The sequence below is a fragment of the Elgaria multicarinata genome, chromosome 1 (assembly GCF_023053635.1).
Source record: "Elgaria multicarinata webbii isolate HBS135686 ecotype San Diego chromosome 1, rElgMul1.1.pri, whole genome shotgun sequence".
NCBI lineage: Eukaryota > Metazoa > Chordata > Lepidosauria > Squamata > Anguidae > Elgaria > Elgaria multicarinata.
This window is the reverse complement of record NC_086171.1, coordinates 102,858,888-102,880,957: the sequence shown is the minus strand read 5'-3', so window position 1 is coordinate 102,880,957 and position 22,070 is coordinate 102,858,888. Positions and strand designations below refer to the sequence as shown.

Below are 22,070 nucleotides of genomic sequence, written 5' to 3'. Positions count from 1 at the left end.
TTAGAGTAAATTCCGCATCCATCACACCAAGGTTAGTTAACTTGTAGGCCAAGCTCTGACAGCTGAGAATTCTGACACTCCCATGGCGAGGGGGCAGGAGCCCCTGGTCACCATGCTGGGCTTATTTTACCTCTCCTTCAGCAGCTATGAATTGCCCTCAGGGGTTGGGAGAGAGAGTGCCAATTCATGTGCAGAGGAAGGCAGCCTTAATCTCTAACCTCCATTTAGCTATGGTTAAATAATTGCTGTCTTACAATAGATTTACTAAAGCTGACATACCGTATTAGGTTTAGGAAGGGAAGAATTCGATTTCCCCCCCCCCCCTCAAAAAAAGCCAGCACCTTGGCATTCTTTAGAAATTCATACAGTACTGGGAAATAAATTATCGGAAAACCAATTTTAGTTGGATAAATGTTATTGAAGTTGAATCCAATATTTTGCGTCTTGTTTTAGGAGCTGTGATGTTCGCAAACATTTTATAAACTCTGTAAGTGTCGTGTATTTGATGTAATTGTATTGACCTCCCAGTTTTTATATGAGCTCATATTTAAAGTGAATAAAAATGTCTTCATCCCTTACTGAAAGTTACCTCAAGTCCTTGCAACTGAATTGAACTGGCATTCATCATCCTCTCTTATCCTCCCCTCCATCGTCCTCTGTAACCTCCTCTTGTGTTGAATTTTACAGAATCATAGAATTGGAAGGTGTCTTAGAGATCATCTAGTCCAACCCATACACAGTGCAAGCTCTGCAATGCAGGATGCAGCTACAGCACCACTGTCCAGGCAGTCAGCTGCTTGGGACTGGGCCTGTCCTTTTATTACTACTCTGGAAAACAACATGCACACTGATGGCACTACATGCAATAGATGATGATGATGGATGATGACCACCAGGTATTTTTAGGGATAACATTAACGTTTGGATGTTATTGTTCAAATTCAACACCAATAATAAATCTAAATGTGGAGTAGGGGGGAAGAATGAAATGATTGAAGCCTTTGTTAAGGACCCACCCACCCACAGTGGGTGGGGCCTTAACCCAACCACAGTGCCCACCATTTCTCTGTATGAGTTACTGCCCTGGCTGCACAGGGATGATTCACTCAGATCCTGACACAGAAAGGCACAGCTGAATGACCCACCCTTCCCAACAAGCTCAGAACATTGACTCATGCTCCTCTAAGTTCGCATACGTTTTACTTCCATGCTTAATAAAAGCAAACCTTTTCAGGTGCAAGAGTGAAATGGGCATCCCATTTTAAGTTAGAAAAAAGTGTGCCTCAACTATCACACATTTGTGGGAAAAAGTGTGCTGGCAGGGAATGCTGAGAGTTGTAGGACTTCTTTTTTTCTGTCTGAACTTGCATAGAATTGCACCCTAAAGTGCAATTTAAGGTGCCACTGGAAACAGAAAACATGGCTGCCCCTTCGGAATGTGCAAAAGTAGGACAAAATCAGTGATAGAAACCTGTTGTCCCCCTCACTGAGAAAATGGCAATCTCTTTCAAAGGAAGCTGTAAGTGATGATCAGGGGTCTGGAAACAAAGCTCTATGAAGAGGGACTGAAAGAACTGGGCATGTTTAGCCTGGAGAAGAGAAGATGGAGGGGAGACATGAGAGCACTCTTCAAATACTTAAAAGGTTGTCACACAGAGGAGGGCCAGGATCTCTTCTCGATCCTCCCAGAGTGCAGGACACAGAATAATGGGCTCAAGTTACAGGAAGTCAGATTCCAGCTAGACATCAGGAAAAACTTCCTGTTAGAGCAGTACGACAATGGAACCAGTTACCTAGGGAGGTGGTGGGCTCTCCCACACTAGAGGCCTTCAAGAGGCAGCTGGAAAACCATCTGTCAGGGATGCTGTAGGGTGTATTCCTGCATTGAGCAGGGGGTTGGACTCGATGGCCTTGTAGGCCCCTTCCAACTCTGCTATTCTATGATTCTATGATTCTATGATTTTCCTAGAGATTGAAGGTGCAACACCTTGTCCCAAATCACAATGTGACCATTTCCCTGAATTTGGAATTCCCTGGTTAAAAAAAAAAAAAAAAATGTAAAAATTTTAAAGAACAGAGACAGTGGGTTCTTCACCTGTGGTGTGAGTTCAGGTTTACAACTGATATCACAATCACAGACTGCTTCATGTATTGCCTAGAAAGTGTATAGGGGACACCATGAGGACTAGCCAATTGGTGGCCGCCACTACCAGCTTTTCCTCAGTTCAAACTGACCATGCTGGAAACATGCAGAACTAATATTTTTCACAGCTGACCTTTAGACAGGGGAAAAAAAGTATGTTTGTATTGAACACATTGATGGCACTTTCAAAACAGTTCCATTTCTTTTAATATAAATGTTATGCCTTGGTCTACATAGGTAAAGTCAATGTTTTGGAAAATCCACATTTCCAAAACTCACCTGATTCCTGAAACTGTTGGTTGTGACTCTCCCAAACTCCTTGGATCTGGAGGAGGCTTTCTTCCATAGCCTGGATGTCGGCTTCAGGACAGTTGCATTGTGGGAAACTAAGCCCACAATGGCACCAGCAGTCATTCTCTCGACAGATCAGCACCCCCTCTGAATTGCAGGTGATGTAGCTCAGGGCAGCAGCCACAAAGCCGTCCCTCAAGTACTCAGGCAGCAGTGCCTGCAGGCCTGCAAAAAGTGTACAGAGGTGTTACGGGGATCTGCCTCAACAATAAAGAGGTGCTTTGGAAACCAAAGAGCTGCATTCACCCTTCCGTAACAGGATTTTCTGACCTACCCACCCATTGCAACAACGGTCCTTTTCAAGATACCAAATCTTTAAATATCAGAAGCTGACCTAAATCACTGGTTTGTGATTTATATCTACACCTGTATGTACACACAGGGCATACACATGTTGTGCTTAATGTGAGTTGACCGGAGAACGTGCGTAAACATTGGTGATTCTGCCCATGTCAAGAGAAGGTGTGCAGCAGAGGCCCAAGCTGGTCAGAGCTCATGCCTCAGTGGTGGCAGAGCTCACGCTTTGCATGTGGACGGTCCCAGGCGCGACCTCCAGTATCTCCAGGTAAAAGGATATTATGGAGCAGTTCTGGGAAGGACCTCTGTCAAAGACTCTGGTTCACAGCTGTCACTTGGGCCACAGCTAGACCTAAGGTTTATCCTGGGATCCTCCAGGGTTCGCCCCTGCCTGAGCACTGGATCCCCTGTGTGTCACCTAGATGAACAGGTTTGACCCCTGGACGATCCAAGGATAAACCTTAGGTCCAGCTATGGCCTTAGAATGGGCAATACTGGGCTAGATGGAATTTGGGCCCAACTCTCAGTAGAATGGAAGTTCTGGAGTTAACATGAATTTCTGTTCTTTGAGGGAAGTTGGATAGCTAGCATCGGAATAGGGCCCTCCTCTGGGGCTAGGACGGCAGCCTTCCGTTCTTGAATCAGGAAGAGGAGGAGGAAGGCGAGGAGGAAGGGCCTTGCCTCTGGATCCCCAGATATAGCTGCAAAAGAAGTACTTGCACCAAAGCCAAATCAACAAATGGCAACAACTAGCAATGAAGAAACATAGCCCATGATATTTATTTCATTTCATTTCATTTCATTTATATCCCGACTTTTTTCCTCCTAGGAACCCAAGGCAGCATACATAATCCCCCTCATCTTCGCCATTTTATCCTCACAACAACAACCCTGTGAGGTAGGTTGGGCTGAGAGTATTATTATTCGTTTCATTTAAAGCCCTGTCCCTTCTTCCCTATGAAAGGTCCCATGAAAGGGCATTCAGATATGGAGGGAGTCATTGAAGCACACAGAGAGAGAGATGGGGAGGAAAGTCCCAAGACTAGCTATAACTTCTCCACCAAATTGTTGGAGCCAGACTGTTGGGAAGAAGATACTGCAGTTCTTCCTAGGCTGGGCTTAGTTGGCATCCTTCCCTCAAGGGGAATGAAAATGCACAGGTAGGTGAAGAATATCTGCTTCTCCCCTCGAGGGAAGAAAGACAGCTAACCTTGGATGCTGAGAAGCAGGGCTGGTGCTACCATAGAGGCCACTCAGGCGGCCAACTAGAGCGCCAAGCTAAGACGGGCGCTCGGCACGGTGCAGCACTCACGCGCATTGTTGGCTGTGAGCCGTGCCGGCCCAGCCTGAGGATTCAGCTGGGCCTGGGCGGGCAAGGTGGCGCCCTGAGCCCACCCAGCCGAAGCGAAGCCAAGGACACTGGGGTGGGGGGGTTCCATGTTCAGACTTCTGCCTGGAAGCCGCCCCCTCTCCCCACCCCAGAGCCGCTCTAGCCGCCCGGAAGCCACCCTCCCAGAGCTGGGAGGCCGCCGTTGCCAGAAGAAGAAAAAGCACGTGGTGAGCTCGACCCTGGCCCAAGCCAGCCTCTGCCTTACTCCCGAGGAAAGGGCACCGGGTCGCCTCACCACTCTCCTCAAGCAGGCCATGATGTCCAGGCAGGCGGGCAAGCAGGACTCCCTCTCCCTTCCCCCAGGAAAGCTAGGGACTTGTGGACTCCTCGCAAGGCAAACTCTCCTGCTTCCCGATCCTGTGTGCGTGGATCAACGGGACTTGCATCCGAGAAAGCGTTGCACCGGGAGGCACCAGTGCGGCCCGATCCGCCTATGCCTCCGTACTCGGAAGCCTTATTCCCCCGAGTAAACGTGCGGAGGGGATCGGGATGCCAGGCTGCATAGCGGATTGCGTTCGCACGGAAGTAAGTCCCAGGGAATTCCAGACGGCTCGGTCCCAAATCGAAGTGAGCCAGTCCCAGCACTCCACTCGGCGCACACGTTCGGACTTCCGCACAGTTTGGGGGGGTGTGTGCAAGTAGCTCACCTTGCCTAGGGCGCAAAATAGTCTGGCACCGGCCCTGCTGAGAAGCTGTATTTCCTAGGGTGGACCAGTCAAGGGGGTCCATGTGTCATACTTTATAGAGGACAATCTGCTGTCTGAACGGCTGGTCAGCCCAACTCAGCTTTAAAGAGAAAGACCCCTAAGAAGGGAGAGCAGGAAGGGGCCTAGATCCTGCTCATCAGCCATTAGCACCTGGACAGCAGGCTGAGCAGCTGGCACACTGCTTACCTGGTCACATCCTGAAGATGGTGAGGTGAGTTGTATTTCTGTTGAAAGTATAGTCATTATTTCTAAATGGGCACCTCCACACATATATTAGCATCTGCAAATCTTATGCAAATCCATACACGACTTTTATCCTCTTTTTTTGGCAATGCATAAGTGGCCATTCTAGGCCAATCCCTTAATATGTCTCATAGCCTATGATGGCAGAACTCTTTCGAGGACTCATCATCCAAAGACTCCTTTAGCTGAGGCAAAGGGATCTTCTAATGCTTGGTGAAGGCATGCATGGACACCCAAGTGGCCTCCCTGCATATCTCCTTCAAGGAAGACCTCTCTTCTTCCACTAGGCTGCAGATGCCACACCCTCTCCCAAGAGAAGTAGTTAGAATGTTCTCCGATGCTAGACGGGATTTGCCTGCAGTTCCTGGAGGTTTGAGCTCACCTCTTGTCCTATGGCTGACCAGGTCCTTTGGGGCCATGCTTCATTCCAGTGGGCTCCCCAATTGTTGAGACTGATCTGTTGTCGCCATCCTGCTTTGAGGTTCTTGAATGGGATGTCCCTGGTTCAGATGATGTGGTGAGCTCTGGCACTATTATTTTTAATGGCATACTATGCAAGGGACCCAGATTTGGGGGTTCTTGTCCATCTATGTCTGGAAATCCAACAGGAGGGTCTGCAGTGGTCTGGAGCGAAACCTTGCCCAAGAGAAGACATTTAGGCATGATAGCATTAACCTTAGATGATTTGCCAGGAATTAAGAGTTTAAGTCTGGGGAGCCAATTTGGATGAGAAGCCCAGGGATTCACCAAATACTATTGCTCGAGGGAGAGGGAGACTCAGTCTTTGGCAGTGCTGAGAGCTACCTCCAGGTAGAGAAGTGACTGTGGTAGAGTCAGAAGACTTTTCTCCTTGATTACGATTTGTGATAATGAAGTGTAAATATTGTCATTTCGATATGCTTCCAACCTTGATCCTTGGATGGAAAATGCACTAGTAGGTCATCTACACAGAGATAAATGCAAATCTCCCATTGCACTGGCACCACCAGGGTACGGCTGAACCTGGAGGCTGAAGAGAAGGATGTGGAATTGGTATCACTGATCACTGTAGCTCAGCCTGCTCTGGCTACTGGCTGGGAATGATGGGGGTTGCAATCCAAGGTTGGGGAAGGCTGCCATAGCTGAAGCAAATAGCTGCCATAGCTGGTTTTAAGTCTGGAACTGTTCAAGTCTTATTTTTCCTCAGCATAGTGAAAAACAGAGAAGGACAGACACACACACACACACATCTCTTTTCTAGAATGGGGACCAGTTCTATGGCCATGATCTTCAGCTGGTGCAGGACTGTTTTGAAAATCTTCCATTGGATTGCTGGATAGGGGTACCAGAAAAACATGATCTCGTGAGATCCTGGCGAACCCCAAACATAGCCCCTGGGCACTGAATACAGGACACTTTGGTGGTCCTTGGCAGTCTCTTCCCATACTACTTTCCATGTTGTCTTGCGTCACAAAGGGAGGCTGCCCAGTATTATGATGTTTCCTGGCAACCACATTGGAGCTTTGGGCCTGGATTCCTGCTGCACTGTCCAGTGAAGTACCTGCTGGGAAGGCACACACACACACACACACACACACACACACACACACACACAGAGAGAGAGAGAGAGAGAGAGAGAGAGAGCGCTTTGGGACTAGATCCCTGCTGCAGTGTCCAGTGAAGTATCTGCTGGGGAGGCAGAGAGAGAGAGAGAGAGAGAGAGAGAGAGAGAGAGAGAGAGAGAGAGAGAGAGAGAAGGAGAGAGAGAAAGAGAGAGAGAGAGGAGAGAGAAAGAGAGAGAGAGAGTGCTTCCTGAAGATGTCTTTGGCTTTTTGGTTAAAGCCAGTTTAGTCCAAATTCTCATTGAGCAAGATGAATGCAGCATGCAGACTTTGCAAACAAAGACACTGTAGATGATGCCCAGAGGGCCAGGGCTGAGGCATCACAATCCCTGCGTGTGTATATCTAGACTCCGCTCTCCTGCCCAGTTGTCTTATTGGGAGATCTTCTGCATCAGAAGGGAACAGTCCTTTTGAGGTGAGGGCTACAAGGCGGACCTCTCTTTCAGGAGCGGCCAGTTCTTTTGTGATGCCCTCTTACAACTACTAAGGACGCATGACAGAATAGGTGAGGCACTTTGGCTTTCGATGCCTTTAGCCACTCTTTTCTAGCCAATTTTGTCAAAAGGTGCGGATAACAGAACGGACGGAGCAGACAGCGGGGGTTGGTGGAAGAGCCAAGGTGATCTCAGAGGGACTGGATTACTTTAGAGCAGCTCATTGGCATTGCTTGTTGGTTGGCTGAAGCCGAAGGGTTTCCACAGATGGTGGGGAGGGTAGCCTCTGCGGTTGGTTGCTTGTGAGGTGAAGAAAAATGCTGTGGCAGCCCTCGGCAGTGTTGGGAGAGTCATCTGTTTGGCAGGAGCCCTCACACATTTCTTCTGCAAGCCCCTGATGCTTGGAAGTTCATTTGTAGCTGGGGCTCCCTAATGCTCAGATCCCGTTGAGAAGAAATCCTGGCTGGGGGCTGTTCTGGCATATTGGCTCCCTCCCTGGCTTTCTTTGAGTCTCTGCTACAGAAGTAAGTGTGTGTGGGTGGGTCGGTGGGTGGGTGGGTGGGTTGGCTATTTTGCATCATGAGGACCCCTGCTGGAATCTGCCTCTCTGGGGTGTAAGAGATGGGACGCTTCCTCCTCCAGACTCAAAGGACACTGTCTTTCCAGTCCTAGAGGATGGACTCTGTCTCAGTGCTAGCTATCCTCCCCCCCCAACCCCCCCCCACCCAAACAAGTTAATACGCCTTACAATTGTGCATATTGCTCAGTCAAAACACATATGTCTCCAAGTGACACACTAGACAACGACGGTCATATCAACTGGTAGCGCACGTATTGCCTGGACAATGTACATATTCTGTACTTGGAGACTGTGTTTTGCCTGGGCGATGTATAAAATGTATGTGGAACGTGTTAATCAGTAATGTAACATAATGTCTCCGATCAATTTACATTCTACAGCATCCATTAGTGATTATCCATATTGAATGGATAATGTATGAAGTCTCTTGTCAGTTCTATTAATTTGTAAGCATTTTCTGTACCTTCATGGGGGATGTACACAATCCCTAGTATTTATGTATATTACCAGTCAAATTGCATTAACCTTCAATTTATTTATTTATTTATTTATTTATTTATTACATTTTTATACCCCCCAATAGCCGAAGCTCTCTGGGAGGTTCGCAAAAATTCAATGTACATAAAATGACATTACTGTCTGAAATAACACACGTATTCAAGTAGATTTATTTTTCTGTGGATGTGGTACAGCCACAGGGCCCCACATGACTTACAACAACATCACTGGGGTAGCCGTGGATGTGGCCAGGGGCAGAGCTGGGAAATGAATATAGAAGTTGGGATGGGGGTAGCATTCCTGTGCAACAACAGTCTTGAGCCTGGGAGGTGTTCCTACCATGGTGACTAGGTTTAATCCTTTAATTAGGGTGGGAAAGAGATGCCAGTCATGTAATTCAGTTCCTATTCTGAGGCTCTTTGACATATACATAGATTCCTAGGCAAAGTAGTGATGTTTGTAGGCCAGGAGCTCTCTGGAGTAAGCAATACATTGCATTAAATGAGTTTTAGCATTCTTTGCAGCACTGTATTGAGAACGCACTTCCCGCCTTGTACACAAATTAGAAGACGGATCCTGTTAGTATCAAATGACTAATGCAGATACACCCCTGGGTAGTTGAAAGGATAAACACCCTTACCAAGCAGTTGAACTTTGTTCTCAGGACTCTGGACAAGAACAGAGCTCACAGAATCGAGGTTGTCATAGTTACTGCAGCCAAGTGGCCCTGTCCTGGTTTCAGTGACCTACGCAAGGGAAGAGCACAACGTTAAGTACTTGAAGCGAAAAGATGAAAGGATGCCTGCCCGCCAGCAACCTGGTGCTTTCCAAATACTATTGGACAACAACTCCCATAATCCTCAACCATTAGCCATACTGGTTGGGGCTGATGGGAGTTGTAGTTAGGGTAGCCATGTGTCCCACTTTATAGAGGTCAGTTCTCCTTTTGAAGAACTGTCCAAATCTGGTTTAAAGATACAGAACCGTAAGAAAGAGAGAGTAGGCACGGGTTCCGCAGCTGCTGATTAGCAGTTTCCAGCTAGAGAGCAGGGTCACCGTCTGCTCTACCTCTATGGTGAGCTGTATTGTATTTTTAATTAAATGATAGACTTTCTTTCTAAATTTTCATTTGTATGTATAAATTAGCACACGTGCAAACGGTATGCAAATCTGCACCCTCTTTTGTCCTCTTTTTTTTGGGTGTGTGTGTGATGCAGTAGCGGCCACCCTAGTTGCAGTCCAAAACATCTGGGGGGGCACCAGTTTGCCTCTCCTTCTGGTTAAGCAAGTCCTTTGCACTGTTTCATGATAAGGCTGGATCTAGAAACAGGTCTGGCTGCTATCATGGCTTCTTTCTCTCACTGCTCCACCCATGTCAAGGTGTGATGTTCACCCCTACCGCCTCAGAGGACACAACCCTGGCCTTGCCTCAGCAACCCAGGTTCTCAAATCCATTCCCTCCTGACTGTTATGGGCCGTTCCAGGGACTCACCTCCTTACCAGTGGTTTTATTCCTTCCCACTGGGATGAGACTCCCATACCAAGGGGCCCTTCTTTCCCCTGCCCCAGCTGATCCTGCCAATGTGGGCATCCTTTTTGTTTCAAAGATAGGTTTGTTGCAAATGAGGAATGCAGTATTATATAAAAATAAAACTTTTATTGCCTCAAACAAACATAGCTTCTAACTAACTTCTCTCCAGCCCTGACTGACTCCTGAGAGTGCTGAGTCACTGCCTGCTGTGTCACCTCCTGATTGGGCGAGTATTCCTTCAATCAAAGTCTGTGTCCCTGACTTCTTCTTCCATCTGACTTCCTGTGTGTCTCACTTAGTTCTACCTATTGATACATCTTTCCTTTTTTTATTTTAACCAACAATACATTACAACTCCCATTTACCCCCCAAAAAAGTTAAACATAGTCTTGTAGATGGTGTGGCTTCTGTACCAGGCGACCTGCTCGAGTTCTTACTTGTTTTGCTATAGGAGATGTAGTTTCTCTGGGGTGATAAGCGGTATCATGGGTATCCCTAGGATGTGAGGACATTTCAACTATCTCCCCAGTCTCTCTGGCAGGGGATTCCGAATGACCTCTTGCCAGGAGGCCAGACTGTGAAGTGGGTGCTCTCTCCTCCTGGAACTGCTGTTCTTGGTTGTGGTTCTGCACACCTGCATTTGATACCAGTTGGCTGCTCCTCCGCAGATGTCTACGGTTTCTTCTGAAGACTTGACCCTCTGGTGTCACCACCTCAAATGACCGTGTGTTCACTTGCCTTTGTACTTCTGCCTTTCGCCATTCCTTGTTCTCTTGCCCTGCTGGCTGAATCCAGACTTGCTCACCACTGTGTAGATCAGGTAGATCTTTGGCCGACTTATTATAATAATGGGCCTGTCTAGATTTTTGTTCTGCTATAGAGTCAGCTCGTCTGTTATGGATTTCTGGCTGCAGCAAATTTCCTCGCATTGGAAGTAAGGTCTTAGTTCTTCGACCCACGAGACTCTGAGCTGGACTCGCATCCAAGCCTTGTGATGAGGTGTTCCTGTGGTCTAAGACAGCTAGATATGGATCTGTCCCAGCTTTCTTGGCTTTGACCAAAATACGCTTTGCTGTCTTGACAGCTGACTCAGCTTTCCCATTGCTCTGGGGATAGGCCGGTGACGATGTCTGATGATCAAATTCCCACTGTGCTCTGAAGGCCCTAAATTCTTCAGACACAAACTGAGGGCCATTGTCTGAAAATAAAACATCGGGTATTCCATAACGGGCAAAGTGTCCTTTAAGCTTTCTGATAATTGTTCGAGATCGGGTATCTAGCAAGGAGTCTATCTCCCAGAAATTGGAATAGTAGTCCACCGTTATGAGGTAGTCTTTGTCTTGCAACTTGAATAAGTCTACTCCTACCTTTTCCCAAGGCCTCCTTGGAATCTCATGTGGGTGGAGTGTTTCTTTTTGCTGTCTGTCACCTAGAGAATTGCAGATCTCACATTGTGCCATGTAAGTTTTCAGCTGATCATTCATGCCAGGCCAATATACGCATTCTCTCGCTCTCCTCAGACAGCTCTCAATTCCCATATGTGAGGAGTGTATCCTTTTCATTATGTCCAAGCGCATTGCCTCTGGGATGATAGCTCTGTTTGCCCTAAAGAGAATTCCATCTTGCACACTGAGCTCCTCTCTCATTGAGAAATAGGGTGTAGCTTCCACTGGTAGCTGATGTTTGGTCTCTGGCCAACCATCCAGGACAATGCGTTTAACTATCTGTAAGTTGGTATCCTGCTCTGTGCCTTCCTGTATTGCTTGTAGGCGTGGCCATGAAATGGGTAGATATTGCAGCATATTTATTGACTCTATGTCCTTTTCAACTGAACCATCTTCACTGGGCTCTAAGAGATATGCTCTGCTTAATGTGTCTGCCATTACCAGGTGCTTGCCTGGATGATATTGGATCTGTACATCATACTTTTGCAATCTCATCAACATCCTTTGAAGCCTCTTTGGGGCACTCAATAATGGTTTCCGCACAATGGTTTCCAGTGGCTTGTGGTCAGATTGAACATGTACTGTCTGTCCAAAAGTGAGTTGGTGGAAGCGTTCCATCCCAAAAAGGACAGCTAACAGTTCTTTTTCAATTTCCTAGCCCCTTTTGTGAGACATCACATTGTAGGACTAGCTGTTCTCCTGGGCTGTAGTACTTCAGTACAGGGGTCTTGGATATAGTATCCTTAATTTTATGAAATGCTTGCTGATGACTCTCTGACCATTCCCATTCTACTTCTTTGTGTGTCAACTGTCTGAGTGGCTCACAGTCAGCTGCTAACCCTTTACAAAACTTCGCCAGGTAGTTTACCATGCCTAAGAATCGTTGCACACCTTTCACATCCTCGGGTCGCGGACAAGTTGGCCTCCTGCTCCTCAAGGGCCTGTTCTCCTACTCCAATTTCCCTTTTCTCTTCAGTTGTGGAGGTTGTTATGAGGTCTAACCACAACAAATGCTCTTAAAACAGATTGCTTTGCTGTTCCTTAATTTTTTAAAAAATCTCAAATATACCCCAAAGCAGGCCTTTGAACTTCATTGTAAATCAGGAGAAGGCCGCATGGCACCTGTGTGCACCAGTGCCCCCACCCCCACCCCTGGACACCTTTCTTGGAGCCTGCCAAAGTGCCCTCTCCCTCCCACTTAAAAATAAACCTGACTAGAAGCTCAGATCCCTTCAAAGCAAAGGGAGGGCTTCCAGCCACAGTCACCTTCATTTCCCATGAAGGTGTCTGGGCCACACATGGGGGCACGGAGACATTTTCTAATGTTTGTAAGCTCCAGAGCTGTGCAGCTCCAGAGTTGCAAAGGGACTGTGTTAATTCACTTCTCTGATGTGGTGTTAGCTCTGGAGCTGCAGAACTCCACAGTTGGGAGCTAAGTTCATTGGGTTCTCTGAAGTAGTGTTCGGGCTGGTTTTGGAGTGGGGTTTATTTGTGCCAGTGGGTGCTCTCATGGGGAGCCAGTATGGTGGGTTAGTTACTCCCCATACCCATTCATTAAACTGTAGTGGCAGGGGACACCTGGAGTGGGGTGGGTAACGAGCCTCTCTACTCTGCCCCGCCATGGAAGTATGCCTTTTTCGGCACTGAAAAGCCAGATTTTAGGGACAGCTGGCTCAGCCTTGTAACACAGATGGAGCAGAGTCAATTTCAGTATACTGTGGAGAATAACAACAATGCACGCTCCTCCCGTGCTTGTGAAGATGAGGCCCAAATGTCTGCTGCTTCACCCCTATTTGGCCCTTATGATTTGAGTACTAACCCTAAACCTTCCGCCCAGGCTTTCCAAGAGAACTTGATCTTCTTTAGCATTGAGGAATGGAAATCACTCTGCCCCCTGCATCTCAAGTTTTAGCAACCTCTGATGTCACAAAAGGAAGAGGTGGTCATTACCTTCACCCAACCCGCCTGCCCAATTTTCCATTCCCTTCGGATGCAGGAAAGAGGAAATTCAGAAATTTACCCATCTGTATGTTGAAGCCACTATCTGTTTAGGCCGGCTTGCAAAGAGCTGGAGTTAAGCGTGGCATAATTTCAATATCCATCGATTTGTGTTGCCATATGGTTTCATTCTATATATTAGGGGTCCACAACCCCCGGTCCGCAGACCGGTCCCAGTCTGTGGCCCGTTAGGAACCGGGCTGCGCAGGTGAGATGCTTTCACCCACCCACACCCACGCCAGTGTACCTGGGCGTGGGGTGCCATCTCACCTGCCCAGCTGAAGTGAAGCCAGGACGCTGGTGTTGGAGTGGGCGGCTTCGCAACAGCGCGCCCGGCCGGAAGCCACTCTGGGAGAGCAACTTCTGGGCGCGCCGTTCCGAAGCTGCTCGCCTGCACCAGCATCCTGGCTTCGCTTCAGCTGGGCACCCGCCTGCCCCACTCCAGCATCTCTCAGAGCCGCTGTGGGAGAGCGGCTTCCAGGTGCGGCGGTGGGTGTGGGGAGGCTGCCGCAGCTCCGCTCCTCCCTCTCGGGGACCAGACGGGCATGACCCTGGCCGCCGCCGCCGCTTGCAGGCAGGACCAGGCCTTGCGCATGGATGGGCTGGAGGCACACGGCGCCGTCAGCACTCCGAACGCGGAACAGGTTGCAGCTTGAGCTGATGCTTGGTGGGAGGAGGAGGGAGGGAGGGTGTCTGCAGCTGGCAAGGAAAGGGGCGGCCCACCCCTTGGTGCCTCCCTAACCCCTCAAACCCACCCACCCCCGGGTCCGTGGAAAAATTGTCTTCCACAAAACCGGTCCCTGGTGCCAAAAAGGTTGGGGACCACTGGTATACATTATATACAGAGAAGTGGTGCCACTACGAAGCAAGGTGTGGTGGCAGATTTTGGGTGCCATTAACTGTGGCAGAGTAGGAGACAGATAGATCTGTGCCGTTGGGCACAACCCACCAGGACCACCTTCTGTACAAGAACCATCAAAATGAAGGGGACATGTTCCGCGTACATGGCTCGCATAGGTTTCAATGAGGCTTGCACAGGAAACATTTCCGGTGGATTTTACTCATGTTAAGTAGCCCAGGTGGGGAGAGGCATTTACATTTTCACATTAGGCACCCTGGATTTTTCTACATGAGGCTTTTAATCTGCCACTTTACCAAGACTTCTGCTTCTGGGCTCTTTATGGGATTAAGATAGGCTCCTTTACGCATTCCCCCACCCCACCCCCCGTTTTTCTTTCTCTGCCTTTCTATATGTTCCATTACACAACCACTAGGTGACACTGTGGTATAGCGGAATTGCACAAATACACCAGGGTTTCATGCCACCATTCACAAAAATACTGGACTTTCTTTATTAGAGGGGAAAAACACTATAATGTTTCCAAAGCATGGGAGAGGCCCTGGAAGATGGTGACATTATGTAAAGCACAAACAACTATGAGTGAGGAATCACAAGCGCACAATAAATCCTTCATGTAGAAAGGCTCCCTGTTTACACAACATTATCCTCTTAAACCTCAAAACGAGGGTGGCATTAACACAGAAATCCAAGAAAGAGATCATAGAATCATAGAATAGCAGAGTTGGAAGGGACATACAAGGCCATCGAGTCCAACCCTCTGCTCAATGCAGGAATCCACCCTAAAGCATCCCTGACAGATGGTTGTCCAGCTGCCTCTTGAAGGCCTCTAGTGTGGGAGAGCCCACAACCTCCCCAGGTAACTGGTTCCATTGTCGTACTGCTCTAACAGTCAAGAAGTTTTTCCTGATGTCCAGCTGGAATCTGACTTCCTGTAACTTGAGCCTGTTATTCCGTGTCCTGCACTCTGGGAGGATCAAGAAGAGATCCTGGCCCTCCTCTGTGTGACAACCTTTTAAGTATTTGAAGAGTGCTATCATGTCTCCCCTCCATCTTCTCTTCTCCAGGCTAAACATGCCCAGTTCTTTCAGTCTCTCTTCATAGGGCTTTGTTTCCAGACCCCTGATCATCCTGGTTGCCCTCCTCTGAACACGCTCCAGCTTGTCTGCATCCTTCTTGAATTGTGGAGCCCAGAACTGGACGCAATACTCCAGATGAGGCCTAGCCAGGGCCGAATAGAGAGGAACCAGTACCTCACGCGATTTGGAAGCTATACTTCTATTAATGCAGCCCAAAATAGCATTTGCCTCTTCATTGGCTTCCAATTCACTTCAGAATCCAATATAAACTTCTCCTTTTGACCTACAAAGCTTTTCACTGTCTAGCTCCTTCCTATCTCTCCTCTCTCATCTCACACTATTGCCCCGCTCGTGCTCTTCGCTCCTCTGATGCCATGTTTCTCGCCTGCCCAAGGGTCTCTACTTCTCTTGCTCGGCTTTGTCCATTTTCTTCTGCTGCCCCTTATGCCTGGAACGCTCTTCCAGAACATTTGAGAACTACAAGTTCAACCGCAGCTTTTAAAGCTCAGCTAAAAACTTTTCTTTTTCCTAAAGCTTTTCAAACTTGATTTTGTTCTGACTTTATACTGTTAGTTTTACCCTACCCAGTGCCTGTTTACCCTACCCTGTGCCTGTTTGCATTCTCTTCCCCTCCTTATTGTTTTATTATGATTTTATTAGAATGTAAGCCTATGCGGCAGGGTCTTGCTATTTACTGTTTTACTCTGTACAGCACCATGTACATTGATGGTGCTATATAAATAAATAATAATAATAATAATAATAATAATGATGATGCAGCCAGATCGCACTGTTGGTTGATCAGCTTGTTGTAGATCAGCTTGTGATCTACAACAATTCCAAGATCCTTCTCGTTTGAAGTACTGCTGAGCCAAGTATCCCCCATCTTGTAACTGTGCCTTTGGTTTCTATTTCCTAGATGTAGAACTTGGCATTTATCCCTATTAAATTTCATTCTGTTGTTTTCAGCCCAGCGCTCCAGCCTATCAAGATCACTTTGAAGTTTGTTTCTGTCTTCCAGGGTATTAGCTATCCCACCCAATTTTGTGTCATCTGCAAATTTGATCAGCGTTCCCTGCACCTCTTCGTCCAAACACAATCAAATAAGAGGGAGCCTTCAATTAACAAGTCTTGAAGGCCCGTTCTGCAAGCAAGAGCCCAGCGCTCCAAGCCTAGGACAATGCAAGAAGTTGCATTGCCTCTAAAAGGAGGAAATAATTGTGCGGTAATTGGCCTGTTGACAGAGGACAACCCTGCCTCTAGCCTTCCCCCATTCCAAAGAAGCTCAGCATCATTATCTGGGCCAATTTCCCATAAATAGCACAAAGGCACTGACTGTGGTCTGCCTCTGACTCCCTGCTTGCTGCCCCTCCTGTTTGCTTGGCAGGGGGGAGTAGAGCAGCTTGTGGAAGGCTGACTACAGCGATGGGTTTATAATTGCAGAGCCCGATAGCCGATCTCAGGGATGGCAGCCTTGCTTAAGCAACCTGCAAATTAAAATCTAAACGTATGGAGGGGCTGATATGGGGGCAGGGGGACTAGAAATGGCATACAAAAGTAAAGGGAACTGGGAAGGAAGTGTCTTTTCTGGTTTGGAGCCTGGCTGTTGCTGTACACTCGTGGAGGAAGCAGGGGAGGGGGGCTGAAATTCTGGATCAACTTTGTCCCCTCTGCCTGCCCCCCCCCCCCCCCCCCGGATATATGGCTGAAAATGGGATCAGTCAGGGCATGGGCAGCAGCAGAAGGAAACCCTGGGACCGGATCTCTAAGACTTGTTTGTTCAACTCAAACATTCTCTTACTCCTGTTTTGGAAAGAAGGTGGGGTGGGGACTGGAGCTGCCAGTGGGAAAAGGCATCCTTCTCTTGCTATGTCTAAAATGGGGAGGGGACAGAAGGAAGAGGGGGGGGCAAGGGAGGGAGGCTGGCATGCTTTTCATGTAGAACATCCCAGGTTCCACCTCCGTCAGCTAGAGCTATAAAAGGTCTCAGGTAGGCAGGGCTCAAAGCCTTTGAGAACTGCTGCTGCAGGAGGCAGCACTGGGTAAGGTGAGCCAGGTGTCCGACTCCATACCAGGCAGATTCATCTGTTCATGCAAAGTCCGCATCTTTGTTTCCTTTTCTTGGCTTTGTTTTTGGCTAATTCTGACTCGGGGCTCCATTTTTGTTGTGTTGATGTTGCTGTCATGGGCCTCCCGTGGAACAAGAACTTTACCGTGCAACCATGGCTATGCGAATGCCTCGTTTCCTAGCATGTTAGTAATCCAGCGATTCATATCACAGGTGGATAATAGATATAAAGCTGTGCCAGCAGGCAAGAGAAGCCGTTGTTGTTTTTAATGAGAATTGCTTTCTTATAATGGTGGCATCTTGGGACACAATTGAGAATTGGACTCTATTTTGATATGGTTGCTGAAAATAATTCCTGTTCAAAAGTGTCTAACAACAAGGATAAAACCATAAAAACTATTTTAAAGAACCCTTACAGTATAATAATAAAACACTAAAACAGCAGCAGTGAGAAGCGCTCCTGTAGGCCTCATCTAGAGTATTGCGTCCAGTTCTGGGCTCCACAATTCAAGAAGGATGCAGACAAGCTGGAGCGTGTTCAGAGGAGGGCAACCAGGATGATCAGGGGTCTGGAAACAAAGCCCTATGAAGAGAGACTGAAAGAACTGGGCATGTTTAGCCTGGAGAAGAGAAGATTGAGGGGAGACATGATAGCAGTCTTCAAATACTTAAAAGGTTGTCACACAGAGGAGGGCCAGGGTCTCTTCTCGATCCTCCCAGAGTGCAGGACACGGAATAACAGGCTCAAGTTACAGGAAGTCAGATTCCAGCTGGACATCAGGAAAAACTTCTTGACTGTAAGAGCAGTATGACAATGGAACCAGTTACCTGGGGAGGTTGTGGGCTCTCCCACACTACAGGCCTTCAAGAGGCAGCTGGAGAACCATCTGTAACGTATGCTTTAGGGTGGATTCCTGCATTGAGCAGGGGGCTGGACTCGATGGCCTTGTAGGCCCCTTCCAACTCTGCTATTCTGTGATTCTATGAATATTCCATGCCAATCCTCACACACGAGGTAGCATTCCATACATTGGGCTGTTTGGAGAGCATCACACACACACACACACACACACACACACACACCCCTTCGATATTTAAAAAAAAATCTAAAAGATTTTTTTAAATGATTTTTATTGATATCTTCTTCTTGTGGATAGAGATCCACACAGCTGTCGGAATTTTTGGACTCTCCTTGGGGCTGGGACTTTGGAGGTTGTCCTGATGGGTATCCGTCTACACTTCAAAATGTATTTCTACACCACAGTGGAAGAGTGAACTTGCACCTTCCCATCCCTCACACACCTTAAGTAGTGCAAAACTACATGCAGGGTGAAAGCTTGATTCATGCAATCTCCCCACCACCACCAGTTTTGAAGGGGAAGAATCGCATGCACTGGGCAGCCACACATGGGCCTCACTCCCCAACCTGTCCATCAAAGTGCCAGGACCTGGACTAGGATTATATAAACAGGAGTAGTCATCTGTCAAAACTGGAGGAAGAGGGAGCCTCAGGTGGCGGACCTGTCCTGAAGTACTTTTCACCACCTGCCTCTAGTGAGACAGCAGAAGCCCCATTTTACAGGCATGAGGGCCCACTCACCATCATTCACCCCTTTGCAACCTCCAGGCCTAAATTACTGCAATACACACCACACAGGGCTAATTTAGAAGTCCATTTTCAAGGTTTCGTCTGGCCCAGAACACCTCTCTGCCCTCACACTGCCCTTCTAGGGTGTACCTTGATGGCAGCTGTTGCTATCTGGATGTGGTGGAGGCGCCGCAAAGTGCTTTCACGGTCGATGAAGTACGAGGCAGCCAGCTGGTGCAGTGTTTCCAAGGAGACCGTGGTGTTACTCCCGCCACTTCCTGATGCACCACCCGCTTCTGCTCTCCGACTGAGCTTGCGCTTGTCCACGAAAATGGTCAGGGACTCTTCTCCTGCAAAGACATGGAGGGACTGGATTTAGTCTGTCCCACAGTGGAATCCAAAGGAACTTAGACCAATGCCCCATTAGGGTGACTTTCCTTTCAACAGAATAATGAAAGCTGGCAGATCTGGAAGCAGGGCCAGTGCTTCCATAGAGGCCACTCAGGCAGTCGCCTGGAGCACCAAGGTAAGGGGCACACCGAACGCCGCACCCAGAAGCCACTTTGCACAGTGGCTCTGAGAGGGCGGCTTCCGGGCGCGCTGTTCCAAAGCCGCCCGCCTGCCCCAGCATCCTGGCTTTGCTTCGGCTGGGTGCCCACCCAGCTGAAGTGAAGTGAAGCCACGCCCGCCCCCCCACTCCAGCGTCCTGGCTTCGCTTCGGCTGGGTGGGCGCCGAAGCGAAGCCAGAACACTGGGGTAGGGGGGCAGGCGGGAGGTTTTGGAACGGCGCGCCTGGAAGTCGCTCTCCCAGAGCAGCTTCTGGCCGGGTGTGCTGTTCTGAAGCCGCCCGCCGGTCCCCCCACCCCAGTGTCCTAGCTTCGCTTCGGCTGGGCGGGCGAGATGGTGCCCGGTGCCCAGGTACACTGAGATGAGGGTGGGGTGGGGGTGGGTGGGTGAAAGCATCTCACCTGCCTAGGGCGCACAATAGTCTGGCACCGGCCCTCTCTGGAAGTTGCATATGGGGCACTAGGCTCTGATTGGCCCTCTGCTGTGACCAGATTCCCTGAACCAGGAGGATTCTGGGTTATTCTGGAAGAGTCACAGCTTGAACTATATTTATATGTGAATTGCTTAGAGATTTTATTATATTTAGCAGTATATAAATATCTCAAATAAATAACTGCTTGCAGCTCCCTCCTTTGTACAGTGACTTTGGTGGTGCAAGAAGCAGTGAACCAACTCCTGATTCAAAGGCCCCACAATGCTTGACGCTGCCCATATTTCTTGCTTTGCAAAGCGTCAGCCTAGGGGATACGATTGGAATGTCCAGTGAACTCTCATTGAACAAATGAACTAAGGTTATTGTCCTGCCTCTGGACAATTCCTTCCTTTATAGCACAGTCAGATCTGGTTAGACCTGGGAGCGTGGCTGCTCGGCGTGGCTAGCAACAGTTCAGTTAGACCGGGGGTGGGAGATGTGTGGCCATCCAGAGGCGACTGGACTTCAATTCCTGTCATCCCTCACTATTTGCTCTGCTGCTAGGGCTGACAGGAGGTGCAGTCCACCAACAACTGGATTCCTCACCTGAGGAATGGATTCCTCACCCGAGTTACACCACACATACGATGAGTGGCACTTCCACAACGGACATTCAACAGATGGGCACCTACAGCAGTTCAGAGCACAAAGAAGGATGTCTGGCACAAATGCTGGCAAAGGAGGATAGCGGAAGAAGCAGCAGCCTTGGCAAAGTGGGAAAATAGCCTTTAAACCCATCACTCACGCACACAGTAAAAGGCCACTAATTGTCTTCAGCTGCCTGGCAGGCTTGTTTGGTTGCTTTTAGTAGACATGACTCATGGATTTCTAAAAATCCATGCAACTACTTTAAGTCCTCCCTCGAATGATGGCTTTAATCGATAATAACAAATCCTCCACACCAATTAATAATGGTGTGATAAGTTCATTGCCAGGCTTTGGGAAAAGGTGATCCGATGGACCCCTGCTGCCTTGAGGGGTTCAAAGCCGGTCTGAGAAGAGGCAGAGGGAAACAGATGGCAAGAATGAAGAGGGCTGGGCTGTGAAAAGCCATGAAAAGACAATGACCGTGTTCAGACGACACGTTTAGCCACGGTGGTTAAGCATTTTGAGCGAAACATTATGGCTTAGCATGTTGTGTGAGCCATGACTTAGTGTGTTGTCTGAACCATTCCTAACCATGGTGGCTACATAACTGTGGTTTAAACACGCTCACGAACCATTTGCTGCAAAACTGCTAGCAGCCTAACCATGGCTTAGTGTGAATAAGTCCAGTGTTGTAAAATTAGGAAATTGGTTACGCCCTAACTGAGGAAGCCTGCTTTCAAATCCTCACTCAGAAGGAAGCTCCGACATCTTTGACTACTACACAAAGGCTGAGTTTAGATGACACGCTACTCAACGGTTGACTTACATTTTGTTCCTATTACCCACACACACACCCGGTAGATTAGCGAGTTACCTAGGAGGTGGTGGGCTCTCCCACACTAGAGGCCTTCAAGAGGCAGCTGGACAACCATCTGTCAGGGATGCTTTAGGGTGGATTCCTGCATTGAGCAGGGGGTTGGACTCGATGGCCTTGTAGGCCCCTTCCAACTCTGCTATTCTATGATTCTATGATTCTATGAGTCGTCTGAACTCAGCCACAGTCGCTCCACCTACCCCATCTCACAGGATTGTTTTGAGGAGCTGGGGAGGGAGGTCCCCACATGCTGTCCTCAGCTCCCTGGAACTCCAGCCAGCATCCCTGGCCATTGGCCATGCTGGCTGGTGTTGATGGGAGGGCACCAAGTGAGGGAATGCTGATGATATACAACTCCGCTTTGCCTCCTGATTCCTCCCCCCAAACCCCACAGCATCACTGCTGTGAATAAGAATCAAAAGAGTTACGCAGCAGGAGTGACAACTGGCTAACCAACCCGGGATCCATTACAGCGCTGTTGTCAGATGGCAGGAATTTGGAGCAATTATTGAAGGATCGGGAAACTGCAAAAACCTCTTTTTTTTCCATGGCAACTCTGGACAACTTTGAAAGCCGGTTTAACTAGGGTGACTATATGGAAAGGAGGACAGGGCGCCTGTATCTTTAACCGTTGGATCGAAAAGGGAATTTGAGCAGGTGTCATTTGTATGCATGTAGCACCTGGTGAAATTCCCTCTTCATCACCACAGTTAAAGCTGCAGGTGCCCTGACCTCTTTTAAATCTGGTCACTCTAGC

The 22,070-nt window shown here is 48.4% G+C and overlaps 1 protein-coding gene across 1 annotated transcript in view; it reads right to left on the bottom strand.

The window, feature by feature from the left end:
- The window catches only part of BRINP2 (BMP/retinoic acid inducible neural specific 2), a 135,321-nt gene that overhangs the window by 11,374 nt on the left and 101,877 nt on the right, over positions 1-22,070 (bottom strand). Inside the window, exons 4-6 of the mRNA XM_063134068.1 lie at positions 18,963-19,162; positions 8,885-8,990; positions 2,423-2,659 (exon numbers count right to left, since the gene is read on the bottom strand). Coding sequence (XP_062990138.1) covers positions 2,423-2,659; positions 8,885-8,990; positions 18,963-19,162 — 543 coding nt within the window. The remainder of the gene's footprint in view (positions 1-2,422; positions 2,660-8,884; positions 8,991-18,962; positions 19,163-22,070) is intronic.